This window comes from Dermacentor variabilis, chromosome 3 (assembly GCF_050947875.1).
Source record: "Dermacentor variabilis isolate Ectoservices chromosome 3, ASM5094787v1, whole genome shotgun sequence".
NCBI lineage: Eukaryota > Metazoa > Arthropoda > Arachnida > Ixodida > Ixodidae > Dermacentor > Dermacentor variabilis.
Window position 1 is genome coordinate 67,032,362 of NC_134570.1, and position 14,915 is coordinate 67,047,276.

At 42.9% G+C, this 14,915-nt stretch overlaps 1 protein-coding gene across 2 annotated transcripts in view; it reads left to right on the forward strand.

The window, feature by feature from the left end:
* Positions 1 to 1,341: 1,341 nt before the first annotated feature.
* The window catches only part of eIF3c (eukaryotic translation initiation factor 3 subunit c), a 33,338-nt gene continuing 19,764 nt past the window's right edge, over positions 1,342 to 14,915 (forward strand). The window contains exons 1-11 of one of the 2 annotated variants that reach the window (XM_075685466.1): positions 1,342 to 1,462; positions 2,096 to 2,203; positions 2,939 to 3,004; positions 3,180 to 3,256; positions 3,810 to 3,931; positions 5,570 to 5,741; positions 7,343 to 7,446; positions 7,560 to 7,666; positions 8,964 to 9,096; positions 12,175 to 12,437; positions 13,945 to 14,119. In XM_075685466.1, coding sequence (XP_075541581.1) covers positions 2,109 to 2,203; positions 2,939 to 3,004; positions 3,180 to 3,256; positions 3,810 to 3,931; positions 5,570 to 5,741; positions 7,343 to 7,446; positions 7,560 to 7,666; positions 8,964 to 9,096; positions 12,175 to 12,437; positions 13,945 to 14,119 — 1,314 coding nt within the window. In that variant the 5' untranslated portion in view covers positions 1,342 to 1,462; positions 2,096 to 2,108. Of the gene's footprint in view, positions 1,463 to 2,095; positions 2,204 to 2,938; positions 3,005 to 3,177; positions 3,257 to 3,809; positions 3,932 to 5,569; positions 5,742 to 7,342; positions 7,447 to 7,559; positions 7,667 to 8,963; positions 9,097 to 12,174; positions 12,438 to 13,944; positions 14,120 to 14,915 lie in introns of those variants that run through there. The other variant, XM_075685467.1, reaches the window with a different exon arrangement.

Genomic DNA, 14,915 nt, shown 5'->3' on the forward strand with positions numbered 1-14,915 from the left:
CTTCGTCTTTATGTGATGTATTTTCCCCAAGCCGCCGCTTTGAAAATTTATGTTGAGCAGAGCTTGTAGGGATCGATTTTGTCAGAAGGCCGGTACTTTGTTGATCGTATCACATAAAATTAAGCCAACAAACAATCAACAGCGTGAAATTTCAATGTATTGAATTGGACACTATCGACACGTGCACGTGTCTTTACCACATGATCTGCTGCAGCACCTAAGCTTGCTGGTACCGCCTTGAACCTGGAGGTGCACCTTCAGCTCGGTTAATAACGTCACCATGCACAGTTTGGACATAGAGGAAACGTCCTTGGCTGACAGCATACCGGACGTGATGATGGTCCAAGACAAACGTCCACCGCCAATCATTCCTGACTACATTGTGAACGTTTTCACTGTGGTGATTGTCGTGTTTGTGTCTATCGCATTGGTCGTCATAGGCCTGTCCTTCGGGCAAGACGTCGAACGTGCCATCAAAGGTATCGTCAAGGAGATTGATGATCCAGACCTGCGGCTCAAAGGCAACCACGTGATACCGCTCGCTGTATAGAACGGCTGATTTTACTCGTGTGATGACGCCGGTTTGTGTCACTTTTACGGTATTGCTTTGGCGTCATGGTTCGACGGACAACGTGCTGTGCATTGTATAGTAAAATGCCGATTGCCCTGGTAACTCAAGCTTCTGGAACTTCTGCACGACGTGGTTCGATTACTGAAGACACCCATCCTGGGACGGTCAGATGGTGTACAAGATATATGACGCTAAATACAAGCAGTAAATATTACATGAGGCTGCTCACCGGAACTACATGAAAATATTTTGTTTTCATTTAATCGTCTAGTCGTGATCAAGGTGTAAGCAGAGTGTATCAAAGCTCGTAAGCACAAATAAGTACACTTGTGTTATCAATGAAGCTGCAACGCAGCAGCTACTTCGACTGTACTGCATGGGCGCGAATCGCCGAGATTACTCGATGGTTGTCGTATAGTCTTTATTTTTATATTACCCGACGTTAAACCGGTTAAAGTTTGCAAACCCTCCGCCGATATCCAAAAGTCGCAACTGCATATCAACGCATGCAGTGACCCAGTTACAGCGAATGACGTGAGCTACTACTGCTACAGCTGCCATGCAGCTGCTGCGACTACTAAAGTCTACCATTCTGTTACTGTGATAGTTAAGAGCATAAAATATATTTATACAACAGAAATTAACATAAAGTTATTAGGGGTTACAAAAAGCTTATTCAGATAACTTTTCTTTTCAATTTCTTTTCGGAGTAGTTTCTCCAGTTTTGAACAATATTATTTGTCTAAGCTAGCAACATTGAGAAAGCAACTTTTGGTATTTAGGTATTTATTTTGTTTCGCGGCTTTCAGTCTCTCACTTGTGACTCTGTCGTCGTGATTTACGTGTGTTAAGCCTGTCTTGGAGTTTGTGACCCTTCTTGCGAGTGCGAAAGTAAGTGTTGTTCTTATTAGTAACTTATAGCTGACATTGCGACTGGTGATTAGCGACGAGGATGAGTTAAGGACCGTCAGCTGCTTGTTCATGGTAACGCGCCGTTATGAGTGGCGGCATGGGAGCCGGCGTGATCACACAGTGGTCTTTAAAAAGTCGTTACGCTGGAATTCTTGTCATTATATAACGCACGCGCAACGTACTGCTCTGCATGAGAAGGTCAAGACGCATTCAGCACAGCTGAGGGTAGTAGTAGTATTGATAGCCGCCCGATTATCGGTACTGTTAGTGCATTCGTTGTGGAAGTAAACTGTCACGTTGCTAGCGGAATATCAGTTTTGCCATGAAAAATCGCTCCTGTACCAGCTAAAAGTCATGCCGACAAGAAGGTTCGTTTTAAATGTTCAGCGAGTTGTTTTCTTATATGCAGCGAACATAAGATCGACACCAGGCGCTGACGCAATATGGTGCAGATGTGTGTAACTTCCATTGCAGTGTTGTCAAACTAGACCAAGTACTTCGAGAGAGCAGATTCAGTTGCTGTGGTATTGTAACGACTGGGGCATTCGCGCATTGTTTAACCCGTCAGGTTTAGACCAGTCGTGACGACTTTCTTGTTGACCCCATGTTCAGGTAACCGCCCGACATGAGTAGATTCTTCGCCACCGGATCGGACTCGGAGTCCGAATCTGAGTCATCGGAGGAGGAGCAGATTCCGCAGAAGGCAACAGCCATCACATCGTAAGTAGTGTAATCAGGCATGGTCATACATGTCATCGTATTTCACTTACTGATTGTAGTTGCCGAACTTGAGTGCCCTAATGCCTTTTACGTTCACTACTTCAACTGGTGATGCCGGTTGCTGTGCAACTGTAAAATCACTCAATGTTAGAATATTTAGTGTGTTCTTGCCATTAATAGTTGCGCATTTCTTTGCCACACTTTTTTAAAATGTGTTGTTAATGGACAGCACTGCCAGGCCATGGCCTGTTTGTCAGGATAAACCCTGATAAGCAGAGGCAACATCTTTGGTAAACAGTTTGCCTGACTTCCATCCAATACTTCTCTAGGCTTACTACAATGTGGCATTAATTGTCAGGTAAATTCACATACATTTGAAGCATGAATTCTTGAAAACCTTGATGTAGTCTGGCCTGACAAGGGAGCGATTTATACTTGCTAGAGAAGCACCTACTTGAGGTGATGTAATATGCCATTTATGTTTCCAAATCACGCGTCTGTTGTTATTGTTGGAACACAAGTGAAATCGTATTTGCGGACTACAGAGCACAATGGGAAGTAAAATTCTCGAGTCTTCTCCTAGGCAGGAATGTTTATTTAGTTTGACACTGACCGTGTGCTCGAGCGCACATGGTCTGAGCTCTGAAAAATTCTTGGGATAACCTGTGAGAGCCCTGTCATGTATTTTGTTTGTGTTTATATTGAGCGGGAGCCTTGGTGCGCTTATTCGTGCAGGGCCTATGCCTTCAGTGATGACGAGGAGGAAGCCAAGCGTGTTGTACGCAGCACGCGAGAAAAAAGGTAAGCAAGGTTACCCTTGTGTCTGAGCATAGCTGTTTCCCATTATGAAGCTTAGGCCTGCTTTTCTAAAGCAGCTGCTGAAGCACTCTTTCTTCACCTTGGAATTTCATACAAGAAGCTATAGTGTGGTAGTGACCATGGCAGTAATGTAGTAGTTGCCATGATTGCTTTACAGATTTGAGGAACTGACGGACATCATTAAGCAGATCAAGAACCACAAAAAGATCAAGGACATGAGCAAACTTTTAACAAGTGAGTGGTTTGTTTGATTGCTGAAACATGTTTTATGGTTGAAATGTCATTGGTTGCATGTACAGATGGGACACATGGTGCGTTTATTGACTCGGTTCAGTCTGATGTAGAGCTCCAAAATGCATAAAACTAAATTTGCCTTAATATTTATGAAGTCGATGATAAGTTCGATGTCATGATTATACTAATACTTTTAATTAATGCCTATTTGGATTTTAGAAATGTAAGCAGCCGTGGCACCAAATCCTTGCTGTAATGTTGCCATTAGCAAATGCAGAAAATTCACTTCAAGGAGCAACTGAAGTTGTAGCCCATATTAAATGTGGCTGGTAAGAATTGTGCTGGAATGCATAGCAGTGTTGTAAAAATGCAATACAAATAAAGCAGTCCGTTTATATGCGATATCATAAGCTTGGGAAATCGCTTGTGCTTGCTGTCCCTCACTGTCCTGTCAATGTTTTTCTGTAAATATTATTGAGCAGTGAATTTACTACAGCACTTCGATTACTTATGCATCTTCTGCTTGTAACTTTCTGTGCATTTACTTTTTCAGGTTTTGAGAACTTAACAAGGGCCTTTCAGAAAGCCAAGGTGGTTATTGATAAGGAAGAGGGTGGCAACATTCCAAAATTTTTCATCCGGAGCCTTGTTGAGCTGGAAGACTTTGTGACTGAGGTACGAACTTGTATGCTATATGCCATGCATGGTGCTTGTCAGTTCTGTAATTCTGCTTCTATGACACATTTAGCCTTTGTAATGGGCTGATAATTTGACGCTCTTGTTCTGCATAGTGTTGCACACCAATCAAAGATTCTACAAGTTCAACTTTACTTTGTTGACTTTGGGTGGCAGGTTAAAGTGTTTGACATATATGAAGTTTTATCTTTTATGCGAAACACTTTATTTTAAAAGAAACTGTCATATCTAGGCTCTTGCTGTTTTTGCACTTGGGCTACATAGCTAGGTGGACATCAGCAGCAAGAAAAAAATAGACTATAATTTCACTAATTACCTAGAAAGCTTTAACATTTTATTTAATCAATTTGGGGCACATGCTGTGATTATGAAAATGAAGCCAAGGGGTAGTGAAGTCGCCTGCTTTCGAGGTACTGCTTTCATTATATTATTCCCCAAAATATATTAAAAGAAAATGCCTCTGTGTTTGAGTTGAGATTGTCCCGAAGTGTTAGAGGCACACTTTTTGAAAACTGTTAACTGGAATGTCAATGTATCTTGTAGCACATTTTACGGTCTCGTATCTCGAAAGGGGTGCTAGTCTTTCAATTTCCGCTAGATAATGACTTCACTGCTTGTCGGCTTCAATTTCGCACTTACAAAATGTGCTCCAGTGAGTAATTAACAAATTAATTAGCATTTTTCTTCCTGCTAATGTTCGCTAGCCACATAGCCTGTCTGCAAAAATTTCAGGGACCTAGATATGACAGTTTATTAAGAGAAACGAGGAGAAAGGGGGTTAACCGATGGGCCCAATTTTTATTAGTCATATCATCGGAAGCCAACAAGCATTGACATCAAGGACAACATAGGGGAAATTACTTGTGCTGAATAAATGAAATAAAAAAACAAGGAATTAATGGAAATAAAAGTGGATGAAAAAGAACTTGCCGCAGGTGGGGAACGCTGCAAAGGTTGTGGGATTGTTCCCCACCTGTGGCAAGTGTCCCCTTGATGTCGGTGTTTGTTGGTTTCTTACGATAAGTTTAGAAAGATGTATTTTATAGATATGACATAGTATAACTTCTTTCCAGCAATAATTTGTTGCTCCTGCAGATGCTTTCTGCTGTTCTGGGTGTGTAACTTGCAGGTCACTACATCACTTAACATGAAGCTATCGGCTTTATTTGCAACAGTTCATCTAATTAATTAATTTTATTAGTTTATAAATGCTGCAATTTCTTACATTTTAGCAGAGTGGTGTACAGGAAAGCAAAAAAAGCACTGCAATGTTTGAAAAAGCAAAGAAAACAGGTTTGCTGTACCAACGTAACACAGCACACTAAAGAATAAAATAAAAATGAAAACAAGAAATTTAGATATGAGCAACGCAAACAGGTGGATTATTGAAAAACATCTCTACTGATGCTGTTCTATTCACTACCTGCTCTCAAAATGAAAGAAAACTTAAATGAATGGTTCACTTTTGTTTGAAACTGGCCATTGCTCTCACTTTTGTGTTGGGTGCTTGGCCGTCCGCGGAATTGGTCCTAGTGTTGCAGTTAGTCTTGTGTTTCTATGTCGATGTTATTGCAGTATTTGACTGCTGCATATTTTTCTTGTCTTTTCAAACCACAGTGCTGGGAGGACCGTGATGGACGTAAGAACATGTCCAAAAACAATTCAAAGTCGCTTGCCACCTTGCGGCAGAAGCTGCGCAAGTACAACAAGGACCACGAGGCCGACATTGCCAAATATCGCGAGAATCCGGAAGAAGAAGATGAAGACCGTGATGATGATGAAGATAAGGGTGAGTGTTTCACCTGTTCTTTCACTTTATTTAAAGGGACAATAAAGAAAAAGAAATAAGGTGAGCCATGTTAGTAAATTAAACCCTTCTGCAACACGAATAAAAGGCTGCTCTTATCGTTTGAAGAGGCTTGGTAGGCTAGAAAAGCAGCAAAGACGAAGGACAGCTGGCGACACTGTAGTGAAGTCTCGCACTGGCTAATTATGAAAGCATGGATTTTGATGGTGTCTACACGGTCCTAGCTAATTTTTGATCGGTACAGAACGGAGTGGTGCAGTGAATTGGCATTGGTGCATTTGGCTTGTTTTTTCACTGTGCTTGTCGAGCTGCGTAAATAATCTCGTTTTGAATGTGCATTTCGAGTGGCTCTTTCGAGTGCTTGTCACTTTTGCCGTTGTAATGTCTTGTTTTTCTGCATATAACCGGCACCCCCATTTGCAACAGCCCAGAAAGAAAACAAAACAAAAAATACAAAAACAAAAGATATCTGTGCATATAATTGGCGGAAATAACTGCATACAATGACTCTCACATCTTTGCAAAGACAGTCTCCATTCGCAGATGCGTGACTCGTCCAAGTCGTACCTTCTCCTAGCGGCTCTGTATCCCCCCACCTCTGCAGCAATGCTGATAATCTACAGCTTTGCGGTGCTGTAAAGTACAGTCGTTGAGCACAGCTCATCGTAATTCGAGTTCTAGTTTGCCGGCGCAGCATGCACCATTGCTGTCGCCACATGCATCGCTCAGTACTAGACACAATATGGCGACTTATAAAGAGGAGGAGAATGAGCGACCATGAAGGCGGGGAGAAGCGAGTTGCAACACACAGGGGTGGCGAGAGAGTTGGGTTCACTGTTAGGTAATGAAACTTTGAATGGACGATAACCTTACCTAGAGTTGTGGATTCATGGCAGCATGTGGTGTGCTGCCGTGAAGCCACACCTCGAGACAAAATTCACATGTAACCCACACCGCAACTTTGCTGTTAAATGTTTAATTTTTGGCATGGGTTATACACGTAAAATTATCGTACGCATTTTTAACTTTGATTCCCTTCTCTGTAACTGAAACTGACTTTAACCTTACTTACTTGGCTTCGTCGTAGCAGTTTCAGTTTCAGTTTATTCAGACATACATTGGCTAGGTTGAAAGGACTAAAGGCAGATGAACTCTGCCCGACTAAGGTCCCTCCACCCATACATTTGCTCAGAAGCAGTGAGACTAAAAAGGAAAAAAAAAGGATGAAGTCAAATATTCTATGAAATAAAGCATGGCCAACTAAATTTGAGATCTAGTACTTTATAAGTACGTCCCCTAATTGCTTATATCCCTGTTAATTTTATTTAGGTTCGACTGTATTTGCCTTTAGTGTCCTCTAATAAGCAGTATAGCATCTTGCACAACATAGGACATGGATTTAAGGCTTGATGCGGTGTTCATTTTACAAAGTAGTGCACTAGAATAGTGCTACAGTTATGCCCAAGCCATCTTTGATGCTTTTGGCACTATGGCACATTAGTTTCTTTTGTACTAGGACTGTTTAGACCTTGCAGTAGTGCCTGTCATGGGTGATATTAAGGGAAATGTTACGCATTATTCAGATTCCGACGCGGACGACGAAATGAGCTTTAAGAAGAAGGTGTCCTCCAAAGCCGATAAAGATGATGCCAAGGCCAAGTTCATAAAGGGTGGCTCTGATGATGAGGTAAGGCATTTGTTGCAGCTTTTTGAATTCTTACAAAGCTCTTTTTCATTGGCCTATGTAATTATGTGCTTTCCCCTCAAACTTTGCACTATAACATTTCGTTTTCTTCATAGTCGGATGATGATTCCATGGACTGGGGATCGTCAGATGAGAGTGAAAGCTCTTCATCGAGTGATGACGAGAAGTATGGTGGAAATCTGGCCAACAAGTTCTTGAAGAAGTAAGCATCTATGGTGTTATGTTACAGTGAGGCTTGTGTAGCATCAGAAGTTATGAAATCTGAAAAAACAATGTTTGATCACGTTTGTCTGAGAATAATTTTCGTAGTTGCCAGGTGAACAATGCTTCACTAGCAATGTGATCATTTTCGCTAAACCTAGGGGATTCAAGCAGTGACGTTAGATGATGGGTGATACTTAAGTACTTCAAACATTTTTGGTTAGTTGGTTAGTTACATTAGTGATGTAGCTTTACCTTATAGAAAATGTCAGTGTGTTATGTTTTAATCACTTGCCCTGCTTTTCTTTGTCCAATCTTAATGTCGCAGCCATAAATTTGTTTTTTTGTTCGTAACCTCCGCGTGTAATGTACAAGTTTCTTTAGATCTGCAAATAAGCTTACTACCGCAAAAAATTGTCTAACTGAAGCCTTTACAACAGTGCAGCTGAAGCTTGTTATTACAACGAAGTCGCACCCAACATGAAGGTATCTTTGTTACATTCAATATTCATAAGAAACACATGTAGTTGTTACATGCTGATGTCAGCAAGTAAGATTTACTTTGGTATATCTGTTATTGTTGTATTGACCTTCAGGTGTATGCAGAACACTTTAAAAAAAAAGCGCTAGAAAAGTAAAACCAGGAGGTGATGTGAAAATAGGAAAGGCCAGGACAAGGGCAAGACAAAACAACATAAATGTGCTGATGAATGCTAGGCACTGCGGGTTGGGGAAGTCGGAGGATTGCAAGTTCTTGTACATCTTCCTCTGTGACTGTTCCTCTCGTTCATTACTCCCTTTGTATATGTGGCTAAGACAGTGGAAATGCAAGGGTCCTCCACCTTATCTGACAGTGTGTGTGTTTCAGCTTATTGCAATGTAAGCTTGGAGATATTAATTCAAAAGTCATTAGAAAGAGTTTAGATTAGGGAACGCAGGAACCCAAACTCCGCTTGTGTCTTGCAGAGGCCCAGCTGGCTTGCTGCGTACATCTTGAAAAGAGGAGCACTGTGCAAAACCCCCGCACGAAGAGCATGCGCGACACGTTCGCAGCAACTTAGTGATTGATATTTTCTGATGCATGGCATTTCCTCAAAATAGAAATTTGTTGCAAGTTGCTGCAATTGTGTCGTCCTACACTCTTTGTGTTGTGTTTCTGTGCGCTGCCCCCTCCCCTCCCTCATATTTCTTGATGATCGGTTACCAGCTAGCCCAATTGTTAACTTTACTGGCTTCTGTATGCGAACCACTTCCACATTGGTCTGTTAATTGCCTCTGTTAATTTGCCAACCCAACAGCAGAGCTGGCGGCGAGAAGGACGAACAGAAGGAGCAGCGTCGTCGTGAGAAGAAGCGGGAGCAGAAGGACAAGCGCCGAGATGATGACGAGGAAGGCTGGGAGGAAGTCAAGGGTGGCGTGCCGCTCATCATGGTTGGTTCTGTCTGTCATTGCCTGTCTCAAACCTTGTAGTTTTCTCTGGTGTTTAAGGCTATAAGTGGTGCACCGTGTCAATGCAGTTGTGCTGGCTGGTAATTTACGCAGCGTAAATGGCAGGGAAGAGGCAAGATGTTCACTTCCGTAGAAGCTTGGAACCTACTGTATTTACTCTATTCTAATGCGCCCTTGATTGTAATGTGCACCCATTTGCCTTGACCTAAAGAAAGAAAAGTCCCTTACAATACTGTGCACAGAAATACAACTTTCTCTCATTTGGAAAAACGAAGATTTGCTACCAATGCACTAAAGTTGTGATAAATAAAAAAAAAGTCGCAGTTTCGCTCGAAAGGCGAAGCATCGATTGCGATAGCAAATTAGTAGAAAGCTATATGAAAAGTAAGGATAGTAGTTTAAACATTCGCTTACTAACTAAATTAACCAGCATGGTGTCGCACGCGCACAAGCAAATATGAACACATCTCACTCAAAGACCACGGAAGCTTTTTATCGGAATGCTGGAGTGGAGAAAGTGCGGTAGCAGGAGCGAGCAAATTTATATTGGTGCGGCCTCTCACTTCAACAGGAACTAAGTGACGAGAACACAGCGCGGTGCTTCTTGATGCATAGACTGTTTCCATCGCAGATTGCTTTCAAGATAGGGGTTGCGTGGCCGTGCCTATGCAGCAGCCGCCCGAGTAGAACACCTCTCCTGTTTACGCAGTTCCACGTGCAAGTTTCGGGAACTCTGAATGCCAGTGATGCGGTCCGCCTGTCTCCGCAGACGTGGTCACTTTCCTTTTAATTGCGGTATCATGATAAACACTCGGCGCGTCTTTGCAGTTGGCACTTCCATGCTGATAGAGCAAACTCAAAAACGGGAAGACAGGCGGGGACTAACCTAACCACACATACTCCAGCACATGGAGGAAGTTACGGCAGCTAGGCTTAAGGCGCATATCAGGCGGCCATATTGAAATGCCGATGGTTAATGGTAACACAGATTTGGGGTCGTACTCGATTCCAATGCGCATGCAATTCTTGGACCCACTCTATCAGGAAAAAAGTGCATGTTAGATTCGAGTAAATATGGTACCCTCTCAGCCTATTGGACTAGCAGTGAGGACTATGGGGTTTTTCAGGAAGGAGAACTAGAAAGGCTAGTCTGTTGTCCACTGCTAATCCTGTTGTGTACAACAACAGCTAAAAGGACAATGGAGGAATTATTTGCACACAACCTGCAAGCCCTTCTTCTTTCTCCGACATACACAGTTACTCTTGTCTTTGATTGGCTGATGCAATCCAATGCACTCACTTCTCTCCATAGAATTGGTGCCTCATGATGTTTCGTATGCCTTGCGGTGTTTTCCAGGTTTGTCATGTTTATTTTGTACAAAACCTGCATATCAGCTAGAGTAGTAAATGTAACTTTGACTGATTGGCAAAACGAGATCAAGTTGAAAGCAGGAGCCAATGTTTCGACAAGTGGACTTGTCTCCTGCCCGTGTTTTGATTGATTGAGTGTTCTGCTGCCTATTTTTGCAAGTAATATTTTTGAAATAAACAATGCATTAACTGAATATGCATTATCATCACAGCTTAAATGTTGTCATGTTTTGCAGAAGGTAAACCCGGGAGTCCTTTTACAGTCTTTATTGAAATCTGAGAAATGAAAAAATAAAGTAAAACCTGGGGAAAGGGAACAGTTTAATGAGGTGCAGTGCTCACAGAAGTCTTTCTTGCTTGAATGAACACCACTTGGCATGTGTGTGGTTGTGTCATATGTGGTCTTCTCAAAACTCCTTTTCGATAATTGGTAAACTTCTCTGGGAGCATCCACTGGTCCAGCGAGATTTGCATTGGCAGTTGGCAAGGTTAAAGGACAACGTGATGTGATATGCTTGCAGAGCCATTAAAGGCGAGCTGCAACGAAATTTCACTTTGGCTAAGTTTGTTATGGGTGAGTAGTACATATGGAACAATCTTAGCTGTGCCGCAGAGCTGGTAATTGTGTAGCTTTTTTGTTAGCAGCATTTAAACAGCACCTAAGCAGACAATGCGTGCGCCTTGTGGCGTTGCTGTGACGCATGTCCCAGCATGCGTGTTCGAGAATTTTTTGCATGCCACGGGTAGCCGGGAAGGGCCAGGCGCTCAGAATGGCTCATGTTGGCACACCTGCAGAGCCACACAGACCAGTCGGAGCATGCGGTATTCCAAGTGTCTGCTATGGCGAAAGGGTTCGTCGCGACAGCACGCGGTGGCCAAAGTATCTATGCAACGTGGCAGCCTAGCCTCTGAGATTGCAGGTCATGCTGAGGAACCGCGCACTAGGTCATGCATCACTTCTTGGGACCGGTTATGGCAGTATTCTTTCAGTGTCAATATGAAAAGCGGCTATTTTTGGTAGCTTTTCATGATGCTTCTGCTCGTATTTAAAAAGTGCAGTTTTGCATGCAGGCTTCTCTATATCGACATTATCTTAAATTAGGCTTTTTACGTGGTCCAAAATGTTTTTGCAGTTGGTCTTTAAGCAGGGCTTAGGGAATAAGTGAAGCAAAGAGTGATGTATTGTGTTTGAGAGACTGTATAGCCGTCTTGAAGACAGAGATATGGTAATTCGCAGAGAATAAACTTCGCTGCACTTGTTTGTGGGACGCTGCGAGAGCGCTCGGTGCAATTGGACGTGGACACTGGTGAGAATGAGACTGGATGCAGTGCTGTGCCCTGTCTCGTCCTTACTTCCGTCCTTGTCTGTTAACACTACATACTTGCGATCTGCAGTGACTAGATTAGCAGCAGCATGTGACATGTTTCTAGAAACTGCCAAGCTTTAGTAAGCCAGCAGGCGCTTGCTTCTAGTACTATTGCTATCTGCTCATGTTATATGTGTCCTAATTCTTTTACGTTTGTTTAGAAAGGCAGTGCAACATTAGAGTTTCCATATAGCGCCTGTCATGTCTGGTAGTGGTGTTTTCGATCCTGTCTGCAGTGTTGAAGCAATGTGTGTACATTTGAAATCTACCGTGGCTTTTCAAATGGCGACCACTTGGTGATGGGGAAACCTGGAATGCGCAGGAGAAGCCCAAAATGTTTGCGAAGGATGCAGAGATCAACCACCAGGTTGTGCTGAAGAAGCTGAATGAAATCATGGCTGCACGTGGCAAGAAGGGCACTGACCGGTCTGAGCAGATTGAGCTGCTCAGTGAGCTGCTGGCCATCTCGCAAGCCCACAACCTCGGCCCAGGCTTTCAGCTGAAGATTGCCTTTGCTGTCGTGTCGGCCATCTTTGACTACAACCCCAACATTGCGACCTGTATGAAACTTGATATGTGGCACAAGTGAGTGAAAGTGAATGCGCATTTCTCTGTAGTCTTGCATATGAAGCTGTACTGATTGCATGGAAACATTACAGTTTTCCAATTACTATGTCAAAGGAACACTCAAGGAAGGGAAGTTATATTTAGACCTCTGCAAACTTGCATCTCCCTAGATTTGTTTATCACAAAAGTGCTATTGTTGCACATACAGACGAAGGTGCAAGAAGATTGCATGAAAGACGCAGCATGACTGTGTCTTTCACGTGCGTTCTTGTGTCCTTGTCTGTATGTGCTACAGTCGTACTGCAAGATTTAGATTGAGATTTATTGGTTACTAAAAAGTAGTAATTGCAACATGACAAGTATACAGACGAGGGTCCCAAAGTGAAAGAACTGTAGTGGGACCCTCGGTTATTGCCGGACCAACAAGACCAGACCAAGATGCCAGTCCAACAAGCCTGCATTTCAACATTTGTTTTTTCACAGTAATCAGTGTAGCAAAGAGTCGTTTTAATGGGAATAATAGTCCATTTTTTCAGAAAGTGACTTCAAAGTGACATAGGCCATGGTGCCACCTGTATCGGAAACAGCTCTCCCTAATGTCAGATTCTGACAGTGTTAAGCTGGTTGCCGACCATCAACAAAGGTCATTGCAATCAATATGAAATCATAGTAACCTGTCAACTACAGTAGGCCTTACTTGAAGAAAAAGGCTTTCACCTGAAAATAGTGTGGAAACAGTGATGCACTGATGCCATATGATGACATCATCACCATGCGAGGAAACTTCTGAACAGAAAGTTTGGTTTGGGCAGGTGGTAGATAGCCTGTTGGCTGTGTTGAAATGTGATGTTTCTGTAGGTTGTTGCTGCAGCTAATCATATTGATTTTTGTGAGCTGTGGTTAGCGGATTGAATTATTTGTGGTAATTTGTGTCAATGGGGGAGACGTTAAATGTGGATTCTCTTAATCTGGCCATGAAATAACTGCGTAATTTGAAGGGCTGTAGAAGTTTCTTTTGGCTGTTCCAAACACTCGCACATTGTTTATCTTTTTCCCAGTGACTCTCTTTCACCGGCTAATCACTGTTGCAAAGTTGTCACTTGGCATTAGGTGTACCTACATCTATTGCAACTTTCGTGAATGTTGTCACCAATTGTAGCAAAAAAGAATTGCCTAATCAGATTGTGTGCAAGATGTAAGTAGTGGTGTACATTCCGGAGTGGGGGGGGGTACGCGAGCACCTGCAAATATGCCGGCGGAATGCATGGAGGATCTTGTATAAATAGCTGACCCTAAAGCTTATATAAATTCGTGACTTAGTTTTGGCACTGCCTTGTTCGTCACAATTGGTGGCAATATTGGTCTGAGCTTGGTGAGCAGTCACTGTTCTGACAATAAGGGGCGTGCTGTTCTTGTCCAGCCTCAAGTAGCTCTGTGGCTTGTGGCACTAGTATTGATTCTGAATGCAGTACCCCATGAGAACAGTGGTGCTGTCTTTCAGCGCGAGTTTCTGTTGTGTGCACAGGTGCCTGGAGTTCATCCACATGCTTCTTGACATTTTGATTGAGAACAGCAACATATCAGTTGGTGAGCACGTCGCGGAGGAGTCTGAGAGTCTGGTGACACCTCCGTACCGAGTGAAGGGATGTATCCTTACCGTGGTTGAACGTATGGACGAGGAATTCACCAAAATCCTTCAGGTGAGGTAATGTGATATGTCTAGGTGTATGATAGGGTTAGCCAGACTACTGCTTGTGAGACACGCGTGACTCTTCTTGGGTCCCCTTGTGGCTCGCTGCTGGCATCCGTCAGGCAGTCATTGTCTACAACAACATATATGTGCTATATTGTGCTAGCTTTTGCTGTGTTAGGCAGTTTTGGTGAGCTTGCACGTTTGCTGTTTTCAGAAAATAGACCAGTGTTTCTTAGAAAAAGGGACAAAGTCAAAATGCAGCCAGAAGCATTAGCGTGTCAAAACCCTGTGTTTTGCTGGCACTGTTGAGCAGTATGATTAATCCCCCCCCCCCTTTTTTTTTTGACCCTTTGAATATGCCTACCTTGCTTGCCACAGCCATATGTTTGTCTCCCACAACCGAACACCAAAGCTTGGACTTTGTTGATGCCACAATGGCTACATTGCATTGCAGCTCTCATGCGCTATTAAAGACAATGAATTCATGGTAACCCACAAAACTCTTCGAGCTAAGACGAAGTTTGAAGAAAAGAGTGCGCAACACAAAAGCTGCGTCACTCGTGTCGTGCACTCTTTTCTCTGTCCTTCGCCTTAGCGCTAAGCTTTGTTTGTTGCCATGAATCCAATTCGACTAACCCAACTTGTAGTCTTAATTCAAAGATAATGCAATATCCTAATTTAATATTCAGTAGAATCACATTGATACGATCCTGTTTCGTACAATCTCCTCCTGGTGCCAACGTTCAGGATCAAGGACACGAAAAGTGGCCCTATACAGTTGTACTTGCCTTTTCTCAATTAAC